The 17,160-nt window shown below is 42.2% G+C and overlaps 2 protein-coding genes across 3 annotated transcripts; both read right to left on the reverse strand.

The window, feature by feature from the left end:
• Window positions 1-218: 218 nt before the first annotated feature.
• On the reverse strand, window positions 219-13,594 carry heatr3 (HEAT repeat containing 3). Its single transcript, XM_071521145.1, has 15 exons — window positions 13,391-13,594; window positions 12,526-12,698; window positions 10,245-10,332; window positions 9,309-9,409; window positions 8,097-8,206; window positions 7,469-7,609; window positions 6,808-7,112; window positions 4,944-5,034; window positions 4,533-4,687; window positions 4,152-4,234; window positions 3,670-3,806; window positions 2,023-2,111; window positions 1,419-1,562; window positions 1,166-1,342; window positions 219-692 (listed from the first exon to the last, which is right to left on the reverse strand). The coding sequence occupies exons 1-15, from the start codon at window positions 13,529-13,531 to the stop codon at window positions 579-581; spliced, it is 2,049 nt and encodes a 682-aa protein (XP_071377246.1). The 5' UTR covers window positions 13,532-13,594; the 3' UTR covers window positions 219-578.
• Window positions 13,595-13,906: 312 nt separating this feature from the next.
• On the reverse strand, window positions 13,907-16,842 carry cnep1r1 (CTD nuclear envelope phosphatase 1 regulatory subunit 1). Of its 2 annotated transcripts, none has more exons than XM_071521144.1 (6): window positions 16,777-16,842; window positions 16,023-16,094; window positions 15,667-15,740; window positions 15,278-15,387; window positions 14,411-14,465; window positions 13,907-14,300 (listed from the first exon to the last, which is right to left on the reverse strand). In XM_071521144.1, the coding sequence occupies exons 1-6, from the start codon at window positions 16,799-16,801 to the stop codon at window positions 14,259-14,261; spliced, it is 378 nt and encodes a 125-aa protein (XP_071377245.1). In that variant the 5' UTR covers window positions 16,802-16,842; the 3' UTR covers window positions 13,907-14,258. The 2 variants fall into 2 exon arrangements, with proteins under 2 accessions (XP_071377245.1, XP_071377244.1); XM_071521143.1 differs by having other exon boundaries at window positions 16,765-16,840.
• Window positions 16,843-17,160: the final 318 nt, after the last annotated feature.

The following is a 17,160-nucleotide window of genomic DNA, read 5'->3' on the forward strand; positions in this document are numbered from 1 at the left end:
TATCTAATTTTGTTCCTCCTTAGGCAAGTAAGTGTTTAACAAAATCAAGATTCAATAAAACAAAACCTTTTTTCATATAGCTAACACTATAATCCACTCTAGGGCACAGAAATGGACACCGCTTCTCAATCCTTGTCAGGACCAGCAGAAGTGAACATCAATGTAGGACGAGCATATATTGATATGAAGTATTGATATTAAAATCCAGGAGGCTGTCATCTCTACACACTTGACCCAGTTTCATTAAAATAAAGAACATCAAAATGTACTGATTGACATGGAGCACAAAACCTTCCCCAGTACTGCAACATACTCTTATGTTAAGTTTCCATCTTGTTTTTCCTACACAAAAAAAAAATTGAAACTTTCAATTAACTAAGTAAAATAGTAAACCATTATTCAGAGAATAGAAAAATCGAAACCAAGCAAATACAAATCTTTTACTACCAATGTAATAAATACTTGATGGCTTCACAACCACACACTCCGTTTTATCCCCTGGCTCTGTTGGCATATCTGTCCATACATTGTGAGCCATTGCGGTTCAGATGATCAGATTGTGAAGTATTGGAAAACCCTCATTTTTTCACCGCCTTCTCCAGGTAACCGATGAATCTTCTCAAGTTGACTTTGATGTTGTCAAGCACACACAGCTGCTCCGGGCTGTACTTCCCCCTTCCCTCTTTACGAATCTAGTTGAAAAGGAGCAGAAGCAGTCATTACAAACGTGGGTATTGCAACTGCAGAAATGGCTTCACACGTCATTTGAACAGATAAGCTGAAAGAACGTTTGTGAGGAAATTTGGAGTCATTTTATTTCTTAAAACACAGGGATATTAACACAAGATTCGGAGGACCTGAAACGTGTACTGAACCATTATTGTTCATGAAAACTCATAACGCCATTATAAACCAATACCATTTAAATGGTGGAGAATCATAATTGTCCATATGTGTTTTTGTGTTACTATTATTACCACTACTATTATCATTACAATCACTATTTTATATCTTGTTATTTTTTGTTTTATGTGTTTTCTTTACCTGTCTGTGTGTGTGTGTGTGTGTGGTGTGGGGTTATTGGGTTTATATTGCTTATAACTGCATTTGGAAATCCTGTTATGTACAATTGCAAATGAAGAATTCAATTTAAAAAAAAAAGTACCTTGGCTTTGAAGACAGGTTGAAGTGCCTTCAGTGCGGGCAGTAACTGGATGTTTTTAGCTGCCGTCTCCGCCTCCTCCCCGTCCGCAAAAACATCAAACAGGGCATCTAGGGCTTCCCCGTTCACAACGAGGTTGGCATCTCTTGTCGCCACTTGAAGTAAGGCGTTTCCAATCATCTGTAAAAGAGCACAGTTTCTTAGGAGGTGGAACAAATATTGCCACAATATTCCCCCAGGAGAGAGCAAAAGGTACCTGGAGGGTTTCAGCAGTGCCCTTCTCTTTGGCCAGCGTGCTGCCGGTGATGCCCAGAATGGCCAAGGCGTTGACCCTCACGCTGACCACATCACAGCGGGTGGCTGCTTCACTCAGGCTCATCAGTTGCTGGGGGCTCATACACTAACAAAAGCAAAACCAACCAGACAAATACTGAGTTATCCAAAATAAACATGGTCGACGGTGAGGTTTAGTGTGAACTGGCAGGGGACTTGTAAATTTGGGTGGAATACAAAGTCTATCAGCTTCAATGTTGTGTGCTGTGTGTGTCTCTGTATTTGTTCTGCAGTGGTGCAGCAGAACAGCAAAAATACTACCAAAAAAACACTATCAACACCATTAGAGAAAATGCCAAATTGAAATAATAAATTCCCCAAAATTCCCCTCTAAAACAAGTAAGTCAATTAATGTTTTATTGAAATTAAGTATCTTAAGAACAACATTTTCAATATTGCAACGTGCACTAGGACCATACCTTGGACCAAAACAGGAATCAACATGGAACCAAAGCTAAAATTACCCACAAGCACAAACGCTATATAAAATCACAGAGGAAAAACTGAGCTTGTAGCGTATTCTGTACCTGGGGGATATTTTTAGAGGCAATCATCTGTAAGAGTGACCGCATGGCGCTGGTGACGGCCTCCAGGAACTCCTCCTCCTTTGGTATCTCTGAAAACAAACAAGGTATGGAATATTGCCTGACTTTCAAGCAGTAAATTCTACTTACTTAGCAGATGTATCAAAATGCTTTATAATCTCTATACAACATTAAATCCAACTCCTGTGTCCTTTTTTTTTTTTTAGCTTGCTTGCTTTCTTTTGACAAAAACTGCCTTCCCATGCACAAAAATGCACTAAACTTTGCAGAGTATTCCGGTCTGGTTCATCATGATGCATACTATAATATGGGGCCAATGTTCCTGATGGTGGCGCTATAGCAACCGTCCAAAAGTTTTAAACTTAAAAAGTTAATTAAAAATTAGCCATAGGGGTGTGAAGTTTTCTGAGGCTGTTTCCTCAGAAATGTTTCCTCAGGATGTTTTGTTTCCTGCTACCTAATGGAAATTCTGAAGTTAATCACTGTTTTTTCATAAAGTGTAAAACTAATTAAGTCCAACTACTTTTACACTGCCAGTCGAAATGACACCAATCTAGCTTCCAAATAATCAAGACCAACAAGACCCTAAACTTTAAAATCTAAGTTTTTAAAAACCTATAACAATTGAGCCCACAGAGACTATAATTGTCTCTCCTACTTTTGGTCCAATTTTGGAGCAATCTCAATGAAAATCGGTAACAAAATTCTGATCATCACCTAGACGGTGTGTGAATTTTTTCACAATTTTATCTGCAAAACTGAAATTTGGTAAGAAAGGTGGTGAGATCGAGTCCTGGGTGGTGCAACCATAATGTGACACTAATACAGCCAGGTATGCTGGCTGCTTTATGTAAAGATCGTCTTCACATAGACCACAAAACATTTCAACCTAACAGATATCCTTTTCTCCTCCTTTTTCCCCTCATAGCTAAATGGCTACTCTGTTCCCAGCCACATTGATGCTAGCAGCTATAATTTACACTGGTACACAACAAAGATATTTTTATAAGTCCCTTTGTTTAAAAAAACAAACCAAAAAAAACCCTCATATGTCTTTATGTGGCACTTCATCATACAGACACAGGAGTATTTGTTTCATCCATTATCAGGCTGCTGTGGCTTTTATTTCTTACCACTTGTTACCACTTTTATTGAAGGAATAAGAATTCAAGCTTATTCTAATGTTGCACTCATTGTAAGTAACCTATATGTACAGTATTGCTGTTCCTGATTTAATGTATTTTATGTGTCTTTTGTAGCTGTCATTACAGGGACTGCAGTTGAAAATTAGAAAGATGGCTAAACTGGCACATTTACAGAAATGTCTATTAATGTGCACTGTCCCTGTAACTTGAAACTGTATAAATAAATAAATAAATAAATAAATAAATAAGTGACACTGAATGAGAACTGAATAATCAGTTAAATGTCTAATATGTAAAATGTATAAAAAAACAAAAAACAAAATTAGCTCCTGCATAGTTTGTGTTTTTTCCTGTTCTGTGTTTTATCAGTTTTCTATGCATATTTATGTGTGCATTTTTTCAAGTAAATAACCAAACTAAACAAAGGACCGTTAAATGAGATCTACATGTGCTATGTTACAATGCAATGACATAAATGTGGGACCTGCGGCACCGAAGACCAGTGTGGAGAGGTGCTGTGCGACGCCCTGCAGAGCCGCCGCTCCTCCGAGGGACTCGGCGTCCATGGTGGACAGGATGTTATGGAGGCACGTGAGCGCCCGGTACTGCACCCGCTGCATCCTGCAGGAAAGACAGCTTCTGTCACAGTGCAGCGGGACATTTCATTCAAGAGTACATCAAAAGGCTCTCGACAAACCACGGCCCATAACTAATTCCGGATAATTACGGTGATGCACTTTTCTTTTCAAGTCAATATCTTTTATTGCCACATAGGCAGGCTAGTGGAATTTGTTTCAATACAAAAATCCCTGACACTACCAACAAACGTCTGTGTAACAGTGAACACACACACTAGAGATGGACAATATAAAGTGTAACGGTGCCGTACGCATCATTTTTATCAGGCGTTCGAGTTTACGTTAACAGCCAGAGCCGCTGTTCTCTAATGAGAAGTGAGAGAATTACTTTTTTATCAGGCTTTTCCAGGAGGGATTCTGATGGCACACGTCCATGGCCTCTCTGCTGGGGAACTGAGTCTTTTTGAGGACCTTGAGTATTGAATTAAGAGACAAAATATTACAGTGTGTCTGTGTGTGCCGTTTATTTTAAACTGCTTGGAGTACTAGATGGGTGGGGTTCACTGCATCATCAGGACAATCCAGATATAGTGTCAGGTAGGTTATTAATTGAAGCAAAATATACTAAAATGATTATTATTATCATTATTGCCTACATTTTCTGGCACTTGAAGGCAAACTCCACCCATCTTATAGCCCCACTGAGAATTACTTGCAAATGCGATTTGACCCAGGTCAGGTGTGATCGAAGCAACAGACTGGAACTTGCCTTTTCTGGGATGCTGTGGTTTATTAAGGCCTCGTGAACCTCAGCTGACAAACACAGGGGGGACATAAGGCTGGAGACTCCATCACAGAGGCTATCAGGACCCATCTCGCTTTCGTCGCTGCTTGATGTCTCCTCCCACTCGTCGTCAGAGGGGTCTGAAAACAAGCGCGCGCACATACAATCGGTGGGGGCAATCGTGGCAGTGGGTCAAGACAAACACTGGCATGCAGACTCAAATGACAAAAGGCATTTTTTAGGCACTCAAATGAACACTTTTCATGTACTAGAACCTGGTCATACTAAGTTTTCCGATAGGCAATCACATACTGGGCGGCCAAGGCATGTCACATGTAATAATGTTGATGAAAAGTGCCTGGGGTCAGCACTGCTGTCCATGCCCGCAACACTCACCGTCAGAGCAGCACATGTTGACGATGATCTCCAAGGACGTTTGCTGGGCTGTCAGCAAGGCCGTCGCCTCCCTCAGCTCCTCCTTACCCCTCTGGACAACAAGAACCAGTCATGGGAGTCAACATCCACCCAAAACAATGACTGTTATCACCGTTATCATTCAGTTTCAGAGCAGCTGCCTGCCACAAAGAAGGAATTTCTTTCCACTGGATGGAAAGTTCTTGTAAGTACACAAACCTGTCCAATAGTACTTTTAGAACTGTGGTGTACATGAAAATCTATCACAAGCAATCACAACACAACAAGTGCCTTACTAGTGAGTGTGTGTGTGTGTGTGTTGGGGGATACATACGATATAAACCCTGGTTCAGGTAAGAGGTTAAGGCCCATTCACATCTAAGAGAATAATTATAAAAGATAAAAAAAATACTATACAAAGATTTAAATTGTTCTCACTAAATAGTGTATTCCCACTACAAAGATAACTATAAAGTCAAAACAATAGACATATTTTTGGTTCGATCTCAGGGCACTTGAAGAGATAACGATACAGCATTTTCAACCAATCAAATTAAAGCTCTACGAAAGAAGGCGGGTGAGGAATCTGGCAGCGCACTGCAGTGATGCTTCGTCTGCTGAGCAGCTTCTCACAGATATCGTTGCAGTGTGAATGCTTGAGCAACAACGTATCGTTATAGTTTAGAGTTATCTTCGTAGTTCTTGTTCTAGATGTGAATGGGCCCTTAGGGTTGGACGGGCTGGAGCTCATGGGGCGAGGTGGAGTCTGGAGAGATGGGTTTTCAGCCTGCAGCAGAAAATGGGGAGCGACTGCAGTTCTGAGGTGGGTTAGCTCATTCCACCAGTGACGAGCCAGGAGGGAGAAGAGTCGGGGCCGGGGCAGAGAAGTGTGTGTGCGAGTGTGCGTTTGGGCGGGTTTAACAGTGTTGTGATACAGAAATGCTCTGCATGGCTGTACGCTAACATTACTAGACTCGAAGAACCGAGGGCTAGAGACAACCCCATTGTGTTACCCATAATATTATAGGGTATTTTGGAACACCACCATGAATGTCACCCGCGATCTGAGGGCCCCGGCTCAGACTGGGCTGAGAGGGACAGCTCCGTCTCGCCGAGGTCAGGTCTGGGGAGTGACAGCGTGGTGGAAGGCAGAAGCCGGTCCCCGGCTGAACCCTGCCGAGCGTCCCTAACCCCCCCCTGAACCCGACAGTTCGTCTACGCTGTCGCAGTCTGGCTCGCACTCCCAGATGACTCATAGGCTTCCCACCTGGCAGTAACATGCCCCTCCGGAATACACGTTGAAACTGGACTTCTCCCTGGCCAAAACACAGACTGCCGCACACGTCACTTCCTCTCATAATATTTATGTCCTTTCTGTTTGACAGGAAACACCTCGTCTTGCTTGCTGCGTGCATTTGCACCTGCTGGGACAACACATTTTGCTGTGTCCCATTATAATCTGATAACCCAGGAAGCATGTTGATGGAGGTGGAATGGGGATCATGTAAATCCTGTATGTAAATCCTGTATGTATGAAAAGCAGCCTACAGAACATGGAATTTAAATGCTAACTAGATCGTTATGCTCTGTCAGCATTTATCTGTTACATATTGATTACAGAAGGAAAGCAGCTGCCGTCCGGTAACTGGAGAGTCACAGGTTTGACATCTGAAACAGCCGACACATCCACCCCTGTCGAGGTGTCCTTACCCTGCCTGCTCTGGTTTACTGCATGTGTGTGTGTCTCAGAGGGATATGTGAAGAAGCAAATTCCTTCTTACACCGTGTGTAGCGACTGTTGTGATTTCAATATCTAGACCAGTGGGGGGCAGGAGGCAGCACTTACAGGCAAGAGGTCAGAGACGTCGTTATCGATCTTCACAGACTTTCCATTCCTCTTGTGCCTGGCTCCCCCTTCCGCCTCCCCCTCCTCTTCATCCATCTCCACCGCGGCGAGCTCTCCGGCGGCCTGCTCCTCCATATCTGCCGAGGCCGGCGCGCTAGCGAGGCGAGCCTCTTCTGCTCGTCTTAGTTCAGGGATCAGCGTACCTGCGTCCAGATCCAGGCTCTGAGACAGGATAGCCGCCACGGCATTGAGGGTCTGAGCCTGGCGGGCGGCGGGCAGGCTGCTCTTCATGTTCCACACTGTTCCTGGGTGATAAAGCAGGCAGACTTAGGGGTTAGGAAGAGATATTCAAACACTAAATCACAATAAAATGAAAATGATTTATAAATTGCAGTTTGTTTCATCTATTGTCTGGGAGCCTACTCTACTGTTACACAAATTGTAATTTGCTCTGGAGAAGAATATCGTAACGTAAAATGAAAATGCATAAAAACCTATACAGAGGACTACATTGCCAGCCACATTCAGACACACACTTCATTTTTTTTTCAGCCCAGAAAGGGCTTTTAGTGTCATTTTCGACTAGTGTGATGGTAGAAAGTTATAGTTTTGAGCAATTTAGAAAAAAATACAAAGACACATTACTAGTGACAAATTGTACCTGCGGCCAGTGTCCTGAGGAGAGTGTGTGCCATGCCGGGCTGAGACGACAGCAGCACATTCTCCAGGCCTCCCAGCACAGCGGCGTTCATGCTACATAGCAGCTCTGGGTTGTCCTCGGTCACAGTGTGCAAACAGTGGGCTGGGCATAAAAAAAAATCCCTTTACATTTCAAGTCACATCCTAAATGAAATATAAGTTGTGCTATAGTTAAATGCAGTTACTAATGCCGGCCAGTTTCAATTGAAAGGCTCTCTTAAATGCAGACTTCATACTTCAAAAACCAACCTAGTTAAAGATTAGGCCTGACTAATGCCTTTGCTATTGCTGGTATGAGGCATAATGTGCTGCGGTTAGTTAGCGTGGCTAAGCAACATTGGATAATTTCTCAAGTGTGTGCTATATAGGGTGTCTGCAAATTCTGTCATGTTAAAATTAAGACTTTTCAATACATTTTTAATGCCAGGGAGAATGAACCAAAAGGACAATTTCACAAATGAAATAAAAATAATGCCTCCTGGACACCTGTTTTATACATTTATTTTTATACATATACCATTTATAAAAAAAAGAGTAATTAGGACACTTAATTAACAATTTTATCTTAAGAGTACATTACTCAGTCCTACCAGCAGATATGGCCAGCTCCACGTTGTGAGGGTGTCTCTCCAGACACTGTAAAACCACATCCAGAAGGCTGGCTTTGTTGAACACAGACAGCGCCTGGCTGCTGCTCTCACTGGCAGAACAACATAATGTAGAGTTGCATGTAAGGCAAGCAAAGAACACACACTGAGTCAGTATTCACGGTTACGGTTCATTTCAATGATAGTGGCATTAGCCTAAATGTTAGAGAAGCCGGCTTGTGACCAGAAGGTTGTCCCCCAGCTCAGGTCCCTGGACTGGCTGGGAAAATGTGAGTGGGGTAAGTAAATAAGTAATGTTCTCCCCTCCTTCCACAACTACAGCTGATGTAAGGTACTACTTGAGTAAGGTACTAAAAACCCAAGGCTCCATCTGAGCTGCTCAGTAGCCAACAGTAGGAGACGGGTTATATAGGGCCAGAGTCTGAAATTAACACCCGCCACCTGCCAAATGCAGGTAAATGTGGGTAAGAATCTATCTCACTGCTTATTTGGCGGGTGGTTTTTTGAAACAAGATGTGCACTTCTACCACTAAATATGATTACATATTTAATGATGGCATTAGATGACTGACAGCCAATACATATAATAATTATTACAACAAAAACATGGCTGTCACAAATCTCACATTGGCTGTCAGTCAACAATCTAATTTTCAATCATAGTCTGCAACGAGGCACTGTCAGCAAATGTTACCACCCACTATTCTCTCTTTGCACCCACCACTTGACACAGTCCACTGCCTCACTCAGTACAGTCTTGTGTGGTGTGGGACTCTGTGGTCCTCTAAATGTGGCGACACTTGCCTGGGGTATGCAAACCACAGGAGACGAGAGCAAACGAGTTTGGCCGTTGATGAAATTCAATACTGCTGACTGAAGAAATAAGCCATCTTTCTGACTATCTAAATTTCAAATGTGAGTTTGTAACTAAAATGTGACTAATGAATAATAAATAAGATGTTATAAACATTTTAAGGACTGCGGATCTGGATGTAGATCGTCTGTCTCAGTTATTATGGTGCAAAGAAGTGGCTGGTAAAGTTGACTTCAGACCCTGGGCAGCTCCCAGGAGTGAATTTGTGTAACTGTATGGAATGAGTAGCAGGGCGTCAATGAAAAGAGCATGCATGTTCAGCGAACCATTCCTGGACAAATAAAGGCTGAAAAAACGAGCTTGCATAACCTCTCGCTTACCATAGGTTCCACAGTAAATTCACAGCCTCATTGGCTACATCTTCCACTCCATTCTTCTGCTCTTTCATCGGCAGGGCGCTGCTCTCAAAACCAGCACAACACTGGAGAGAAACAACATAGTGACTAACTGCACAGGTATGAACTTTCTTTTCTCTGCTCTCATGCATCCAAAAAATGTTCAGAATCTAAACAGACAATATCAAACTTTTCTGAAGCACACCCATGACTTCGGATAAACATTCCTAAAAGGCCAGGGCAACTTAATAAGTTGTTCAACAGGCACACTGTGAGATGTTGTGTTCTTGGCTATAGAGATTTTCTTCTTATTGTTCCCTTGATATGTAAAAATGACAGCATGGTGGCTTAGTGTTTGGAGAGGACATCTGGTTACCGTCCAGTAAAAGGAAGGTCACAGGGTCGATACCTACAACAGCCAACACACTGTATGTCCATCAACAGCTACTGTGTCCTGTCAAAGTGTCCTGAACCGCAGCTAGAAGCTTAAAATGTACAATGGGCCTGTGCAAAATGTGAAAAATAAGAATTATGGGTTATGTATGTAACAAGGGATAAGTGATCTGATATTTCAAAAAGATTTCCCTATCATTCTGGATAAGTGCTTAGATATTATATAAGTTATCTGACACTAGCAAAGGGTTTGCCTCATGTTCAATGTACTATTTTGTAATTAAAAGGCTTAAGACAGCTAGTAACTACAATCATAGTCAGTAGTGAGGTTTACATTGATGCTAGCAGTCTCTCAATCCGTCAGAGAGGGTGTCACCACTTTTCAGATAGTGACTACCTCATTTTGGAATGAAAGCTATTTGCATGAAATAAAGTGGCCTGCATGGAATAAAGTGGCCTGCAGTAACAGCTGCTGATGAGGAGGAACTGAAGTGATTGGGTGAGCTGAAAGCGGCGGCGGAGTCTCACCTCTCTAAGCAGTGCTGTCAGAGGAGTCATGACGTCGTGCTTCACCATGTCCTCGCAAACCTCGTGACCTCCGCATGCACTCAGATTCCTGTCAGGATCAAACCATCCCAGACGCACACTCATCATTCAGTCTGACGAGAATCGCTGTCACAGCTGTGTGTGCGTGTGCGTGTGTGTGTGAGAGAGAGAGCACTACTATCTTCTTTTGATTTCCAGGATAGCTAAATCTGACTTCATGGTAAATGGGCTGCATTTATATAGCGCTTTTATCCAAACGGCAGCAAGACTGGAGGAGCCGGGGATCGAGCCACCGACCTTCTGATTAGTGGACGACCCGCTCTACCTCCTGAGCCACAGCCGCCCCCACTTCATGTACACTGCGTAGCTCTGGCACAAAGCCAAGACAGTGTTTATTCCTGAAACTTCTACCATAATGACAATTATGACATGGGCCATCAAATCATAAAAACCCAGCAACACCGTCTTTCTCCTCAAAGCCAAATCCATAATTGTAGCATGGCGCCCCCTGTTGAAATAATGTGACTAATACTCCACAATAAAATAAAATACTCCACGTTTCATGTGTACTGCGTTTGCTATATCAACACAAATACCCATCACAGGGTTTTCCTCAGGATGCAAAGTGTTGATCCGAGGACGGAGAGAGGGCAAGCGCTGAAGCATATTGATGATTTTGGATACTTCCATCACAGTATTATCCCCTAGTATAGTCGGTCTATAGTCTATAGTATAGACTGCATAATCTAGAGTCCCGACTGTAATCTGACTACTATTACTGTCTAGTCGGTCCTATTTATTATTACCTTATGCTGTTTGCACAGACTTGCACTGCTTACTATATGCCACTAGTCTCCAGAACTACAGTATGTCCATGCTGCACAAGGCTCAGAACGCATCTATGCATTTCCATTGTACTCAGTAGACCCATCTCATTTTATGTTGTTCCACTGCACTGCTGGACTCTCTGGACCGCCTGAACACGCATAGTTACAGAATGATTTTTTGTATACATGTTGATTGATATGTACTGTATGCTTATGCTGTCCTCTTACACCGAGTGTGGAGTCCTGTTCTTCAATAGTTTGGGGACACCTTGCCTTTTCTAAATTTTCTAAGTGCTATTTGATTTTCTCTGTCATTTTCCAAGTAATAAGTTAGGAAAAAATGCCTGCAGTGCTTTTGTTAACATACAACATGCCAACCAGCACCACAAACCTCTGGGAGGTCCTGTAGAGTCATGGCAGAGCATCTCTGAGGAACGTGAGAGCAGCAGTTCCAGCTGCTAAGGAGGTTTTTTTGGATTAACATATAGTTTAATTGTTTTAGTGTTATCGTCACAAATATTTGCATTTATGATTTTTTTCCTCAAACTAAACCTAGTTTGTCTTTAATGGGGTTAAGTCATTGCAAACCGACAAAGAAAACACGCTCATTTATTAAACATTTTAAAAAGCTATGTGTCCCCAAACGTTTGACGGGCAGTGTACTTATGTCAATACTTAATCTGTTCCTGTACCAAGGTCACCAAGGTCACCTGTACATGTATTGTACTTTGTGAGGGGTCACAAGCATCACTGCTCCATCTTTCTCCCCCTGCTGACCTTACGTTGGTACATTCTTCCTTTCATACCCGGAGCTGACAATGACAGAGTGATGTAGCCCCACTTTTGCATTTTTGGTCTGCTGCTTTTCCAATCTAGTCTAGTCTTGTCTGGTCTTGTTTATTTATATAGCAAGCATGTCTCAAAAGGCTCTACATAGTATCGTATACAGTACCTGCTCATTTGCTTAAAATAAATCCCTTGAGGCAGATTTAACTAAATGGCACTAATTGATTCATGTATTTGGTTGCACTAGAACTAACATGAGTGGAACACATGTCAGTTATCCTAACAACCACTTAGCAATTATTCTAGCTAGTTAACAAATCGAGGGCCCTTGAACGGAAAATACAAAGTCAGGATTTTCTTGGATACCCAAGTGGCTGAGATGTGATGTTTAGGTGGCAGGGAGCATGGAGGCTTTGTCAACAACTGAAGGTAAAAGTGAGGCATTTTCTTATTACAATAAATCAAAATTCATCACCCCATATGTAAAATCCCAAATCAATTGAAAAGATTTTATACAAATTAGCCGTATCTCTGGTAATACTTTGTTCTACAGGTGTCCGTGTTGTGAGGAGCAGGGCGGGGGGTGGACTATCTGTGGGTGGGTTGATTTGTTCTTGTTTTTGTTTTTTTGGGTGTGTACAGCGGCTCACCTGAGCGCCCCGGCGGCAGTCTCCCTGACCGGCAGGCTGAGGTCCAGCAGCATGGGCCCCAGGCGCCGCACGGCGTCCCTCTGCAGGAAGGCAGGGATGGACTGGCTCTGCTGCACCACCCGAGAGATGCTGGCACACGCAAACTCTCGCACGTCTGCGCTGGGACTCTGCAACTTTACAGGTAAAAACATGAAGGGTGAATGAAACCATTCATCTGAGCTTACCTGCTTTACACTTACTCCACTCAGGCCACCCAAACCATTTCCAGCTGCACTGTGAGGTCTTGGTCCTCTTACATAACAGGTAATAGGAGGGTGTAAGATAGCTGGTCTTACAGTGTGGCCATATAAAACGTCTTTTTGACCGAAAAAGGCAAAGTGATCAGCACTAACTCTTTAAAGAACTTTACAACCAAATGTTTAAACTCTTCACTGACAGGCTACAGTTCATCATGAAAAAAATCACACATAAATCCCACATCTAAAGTGAATTCTCATCAGTGCAGTGGATGAACTCGAGATTCAAGTTGTGACAGGATAGCTATTAGGATAGATCAATCAAGGAGTATTTCCCAATCATCAACATTGACTCTCCACCAGTTATTTATTTTCTACCTATATAGCTGTCTGCTCCAACCTGCTCACTTGGCTCACAGTGGCAAACGACAGCTTCACGTCAGTCTTTTTTTTTTTTTTTTTTTAAAGTCTGGCAATGGCAGTTCTTTCTGTAACAGAGTAAGCTGAGTATAATGACATTAGCATATATGTCATAAGACAATATCCAAAGAGACAAACATGCTTTAAAAACATGAAATGAAGTGTCACAGTAATTACAGTGCGAGAATAGCACTAGACTGGGTTCCTACTTTCTCCAGCAGCTCCCCAGCTGGAGAACAATCATCGTCGTGCTCTTCCTCTTCGGCTTCTGCCTCCTTCACAGAGTTCACCGGCAGGCCAGCCGAGTTGAACTGGGGCCGTCTGAATTTAGTGGTCTTACTTTTACCCATTTTAACCGCTTTTTCGTTCACCCAGGTTCAGCGAACACACTCCAGCTTGTCGGAGGCCATGTGGAAGATTGTCCCCTTGCCGTAAAGCGGTCGTTGTTAACGGAAAGTGGAGATGCTGTCGCAAAACCACGAGGAAAACGACGCAGGCCGAAGAGACATGCATCATATCTTTAAACAACCCAGCTTGGAGATAACTTGTAAAATGTTACGTAAATATCCTACTAACCACCATAACACATGTCACACTATTAAGATATCATACTATCATCTTAATTCAAGATGAAACAAGCTTTCAAGCTCAAATAAATAAGCACTTGGGCAGAGGCTCATCAATACAAGAGAGGCATTGAAAGAAAAAGGACACGTTTTCACACGTTCAGTATTTATTTGGTAAATAACTTTAAAAATAGAAACATTTATCTAAAACACATGCACATCATGAGAAATAAACACATCTGAACTCACAATGAATGAGTAAAATATATCAACGGGTATGTGAGCAGAGAAGCAGCTTCAACAGAGACATTGATAAAAGGCCTTTTCTGTTAATTTCTTCATTCTTAAAAAAAATGCATTTTCCATCGTGAAGACATACTCTGCCTCGGTGCTGTTCCCCTTCCGCTGTCATCTCATTGTTTTAGATCACCCAAAGGATCGCAGACCCTGAGCGATCAGTAGCTATCAACATGGGTGATGTTGACAGGTTGATTTTCTGACCAGCTTGTGGTTATTGGATGTTTGGCCGTGGTTTGAGAATAAGCTTCCCCGTCTGTAAATAGACACAAACAAAACAAGTGTTACAATTATGAAAAAACACAAAATCAACAGAACAGACTAGTGATTACAAAAGCCTGAACGACCAGAAAACGTTGAACTCACATCATCACAGGACATGTTGTATTCTGCTAAAACTGTCCGACAGCGCGCAGCGATACTGAAGGGGTAAAGGTCAAAGATGTAAACCAAAATTTTAAAGCATTAAATCAGCAGAAAATAGCAACAGAAATGACAGGTTATAGTGCCACTTTATATTAAAGTTAGGTACCAGCTCTTTGTGTGATACAAGACAAAAAGGCATGCGAGCTGTTGCCTGTTCAAAGACTACATCTTGATATTGTTTTCTTCTAGAAGGTAAGTCAGCCATTCTCCATCAATGCAGGTGTGAAAACAATACATGACTGTATAGCAATAATCCCTGAGAGGGCGGTCATTACCGTGATTATGGGTATGACAGTGATGCAGCTAGATAGGAACTGGTGCCTTCTCAAAAACACACCAAATAACTCCCTCTAGAATATTATGATGTTACCAACATGTGTGTACTGTTTGAAAACATGTATTCCAAGTAGAGTACATACATGAAAACTGGACAAAACAATCAAGACTGACTGCTCACTCCTCAGTTACTACACAGGTTGGCACAGCAACTAATTCCATATTTAATAAAGCATGGCTAGCTGTGCTTTATGGGAATTAACAGTACAAATGACAAATTTTTTACCAGAGTGCTTGGCTGTAACTACCTGTTGTATAACATAGACTATTAGACTATAGTACTTGTTAACTGAAAGACAGATGCCGATTATAAGGGTGCATATACTTAAACACATCCTGCATACAAGAGCTAAACATGTCAATGACTGAAGTCAGATGTGTGGAAACTATGCAACTCGGGCAATAATAGCAGTCTGACAAAGTGTCAAAAGATGCAACTTCCTATGAATTGAAATATACACAGGAGGATACATTGATGGAGCAACAACTCGTTTGTGTATTCCAGCGAAGAACAGAGCTATTAGAGTGATACAGCTGATGGTGAAGAACGGATGGTTCCATAGCGATGAGAAGAACGACACCTGCATAACAAGGGAAACATAAACATAACAAAAAAACTATGTAAACCAATATGTCAAGTCAAAAAAGTCATCCACTTATAGAGATCTTATTGAAAGATCAGATCTTATTGAAAGATCGGTAGAAAATAAAAATGATTGGGCCCCCAGGGGAAATTTGGTTGTCCCACAGCAGCTAGTGTACATGGTATATAAGGCAAATGGAAGTTCAAGCTATAAGAAAGTGTCACACGATAGACATGCCCACAATCAAAAACATCTCCGTTGAAAAAGTAAGCGTACCTTCTGTGTGTCGGGGTCTATCAACCAGTTCCAAGCCCCAGTAGCCGTACAAACAGACACCACTATCAAAATCACTGAAACAAGATATGAGAATGAGACACAGTGCAAGAAACATCAGAATATCATCAACTCTCATATCAATCTCTCAATATCACAGGTATCTGCACAATACCTTACAACTCTGTCTCATCTCTGGCTTTGCTCACAAATATACTGACAACTCTGTACCTTGTCAATAATGTCCTGCACCAATGTCTCCAGGACAAATTCCTGTGCATTGCTGTACTTGGCAAATTAAGTGCTTCTTATTGTGGCATGCTTGGTTTTTGCAATCATCCCCACGAATATTTACTTACTTCGCCACCGACCTGTTGCAGGCTGCAAACAGGAGACATACTCCGTCAATCTTCTCTCAAAGGCCTTTAGGTCTGGCAACAAAAATGGACAAGTGCATTTTTAATTTGATGTCAGTACAATAAATGCACATTGTTACATTAAGGGCTTGTGTCTTTACTGTATGACCAGTGGTTACACTGGCAGTTTTAGGAATAACACTTTCCTTAAACAGAGGGATGGATGTAGCTAGATGTCTCACCTCTCTAAAAAAATATGCAATATAGATCTTACACAGCTAACGTCACCTTAACACCTTAACTCTAGGGCTATAAGGTTACCAAAGTTAATAGTTAGTACCTGAATAGTTAGAGATGGCAAGGAGCAACTAAGCTGAGTGGAGATTTGGGTTTGGCTGTTGCAAACATCCAAAAATATGAACTTGCATGCACGTTTAGCTAGCAAGCTGATCATAGCAAGCCTGGTTGGCTGCTGGCAACGCCTAGCTATCTAGTTACAGTACCAAAAGAAACTATTAGACTTTAATGTACAACATAGCTACACTGGAATCTCGGCTAAAACTGCAATAAGCTATGGGGTCTGGCTAGCGAACAAGCTAACCGGCGTCAGCGGCCAAGCCAGCTAGCTACACCTATCATTGCACCTGCATCTTGAGAACTGTGGTCTGAGTTCCCTTTAACTTTTTACGGTCACACAGACGCTAAAATAAATCAGCCATTATCTGTTAATGAGAAGTTTGCTTGCCATGTTGGTTACCTTCGGCCTGTTCCAAGGAATTCATTTCTGAGTCTCGTTGTGTAGCTGCTTCCCCTCGGGCCACAGTCCAACCCGTCAGCCAATCCGCACCGGCTGCTTTCGTAAACGAAAACGGCATTGGTTAAAAACCTAATGGGCGGTACATCCGCCATTTGTAACGCTTCCCCCATTTCCAAAGAGCCTTGAAGAGCTCACAGTGTAGTTACCATTAGTAGACTCGCATTTTATTTTCAACGTGTTCGCGCAATGAATCATGGGAGAGTGACATGGGAGGAGTGCTCAGGTTGGACACGGCTAATAAAACTACTAAGTTGCAATTGCGAAATTATTCGATAATGCGACTTAAACCTCGAAAACAGAAATTCTAATTTTTTTCTACTTGTT

The sequence above is a fragment of the Centroberyx affinis genome, unplaced genomic scaffold (assembly GCF_046629955.1).
Source record: "Centroberyx affinis isolate AG114_WGS23_722 - 3 ecotype Tasmania unplaced genomic scaffold, CSIRO-AGI_Caff_v1 ptg000860l_1, whole genome shotgun sequence".
NCBI classification, from domain to species: Eukaryota; Metazoa; Chordata; class Actinopteri; order Beryciformes; family Berycidae; genus Centroberyx; species Centroberyx affinis.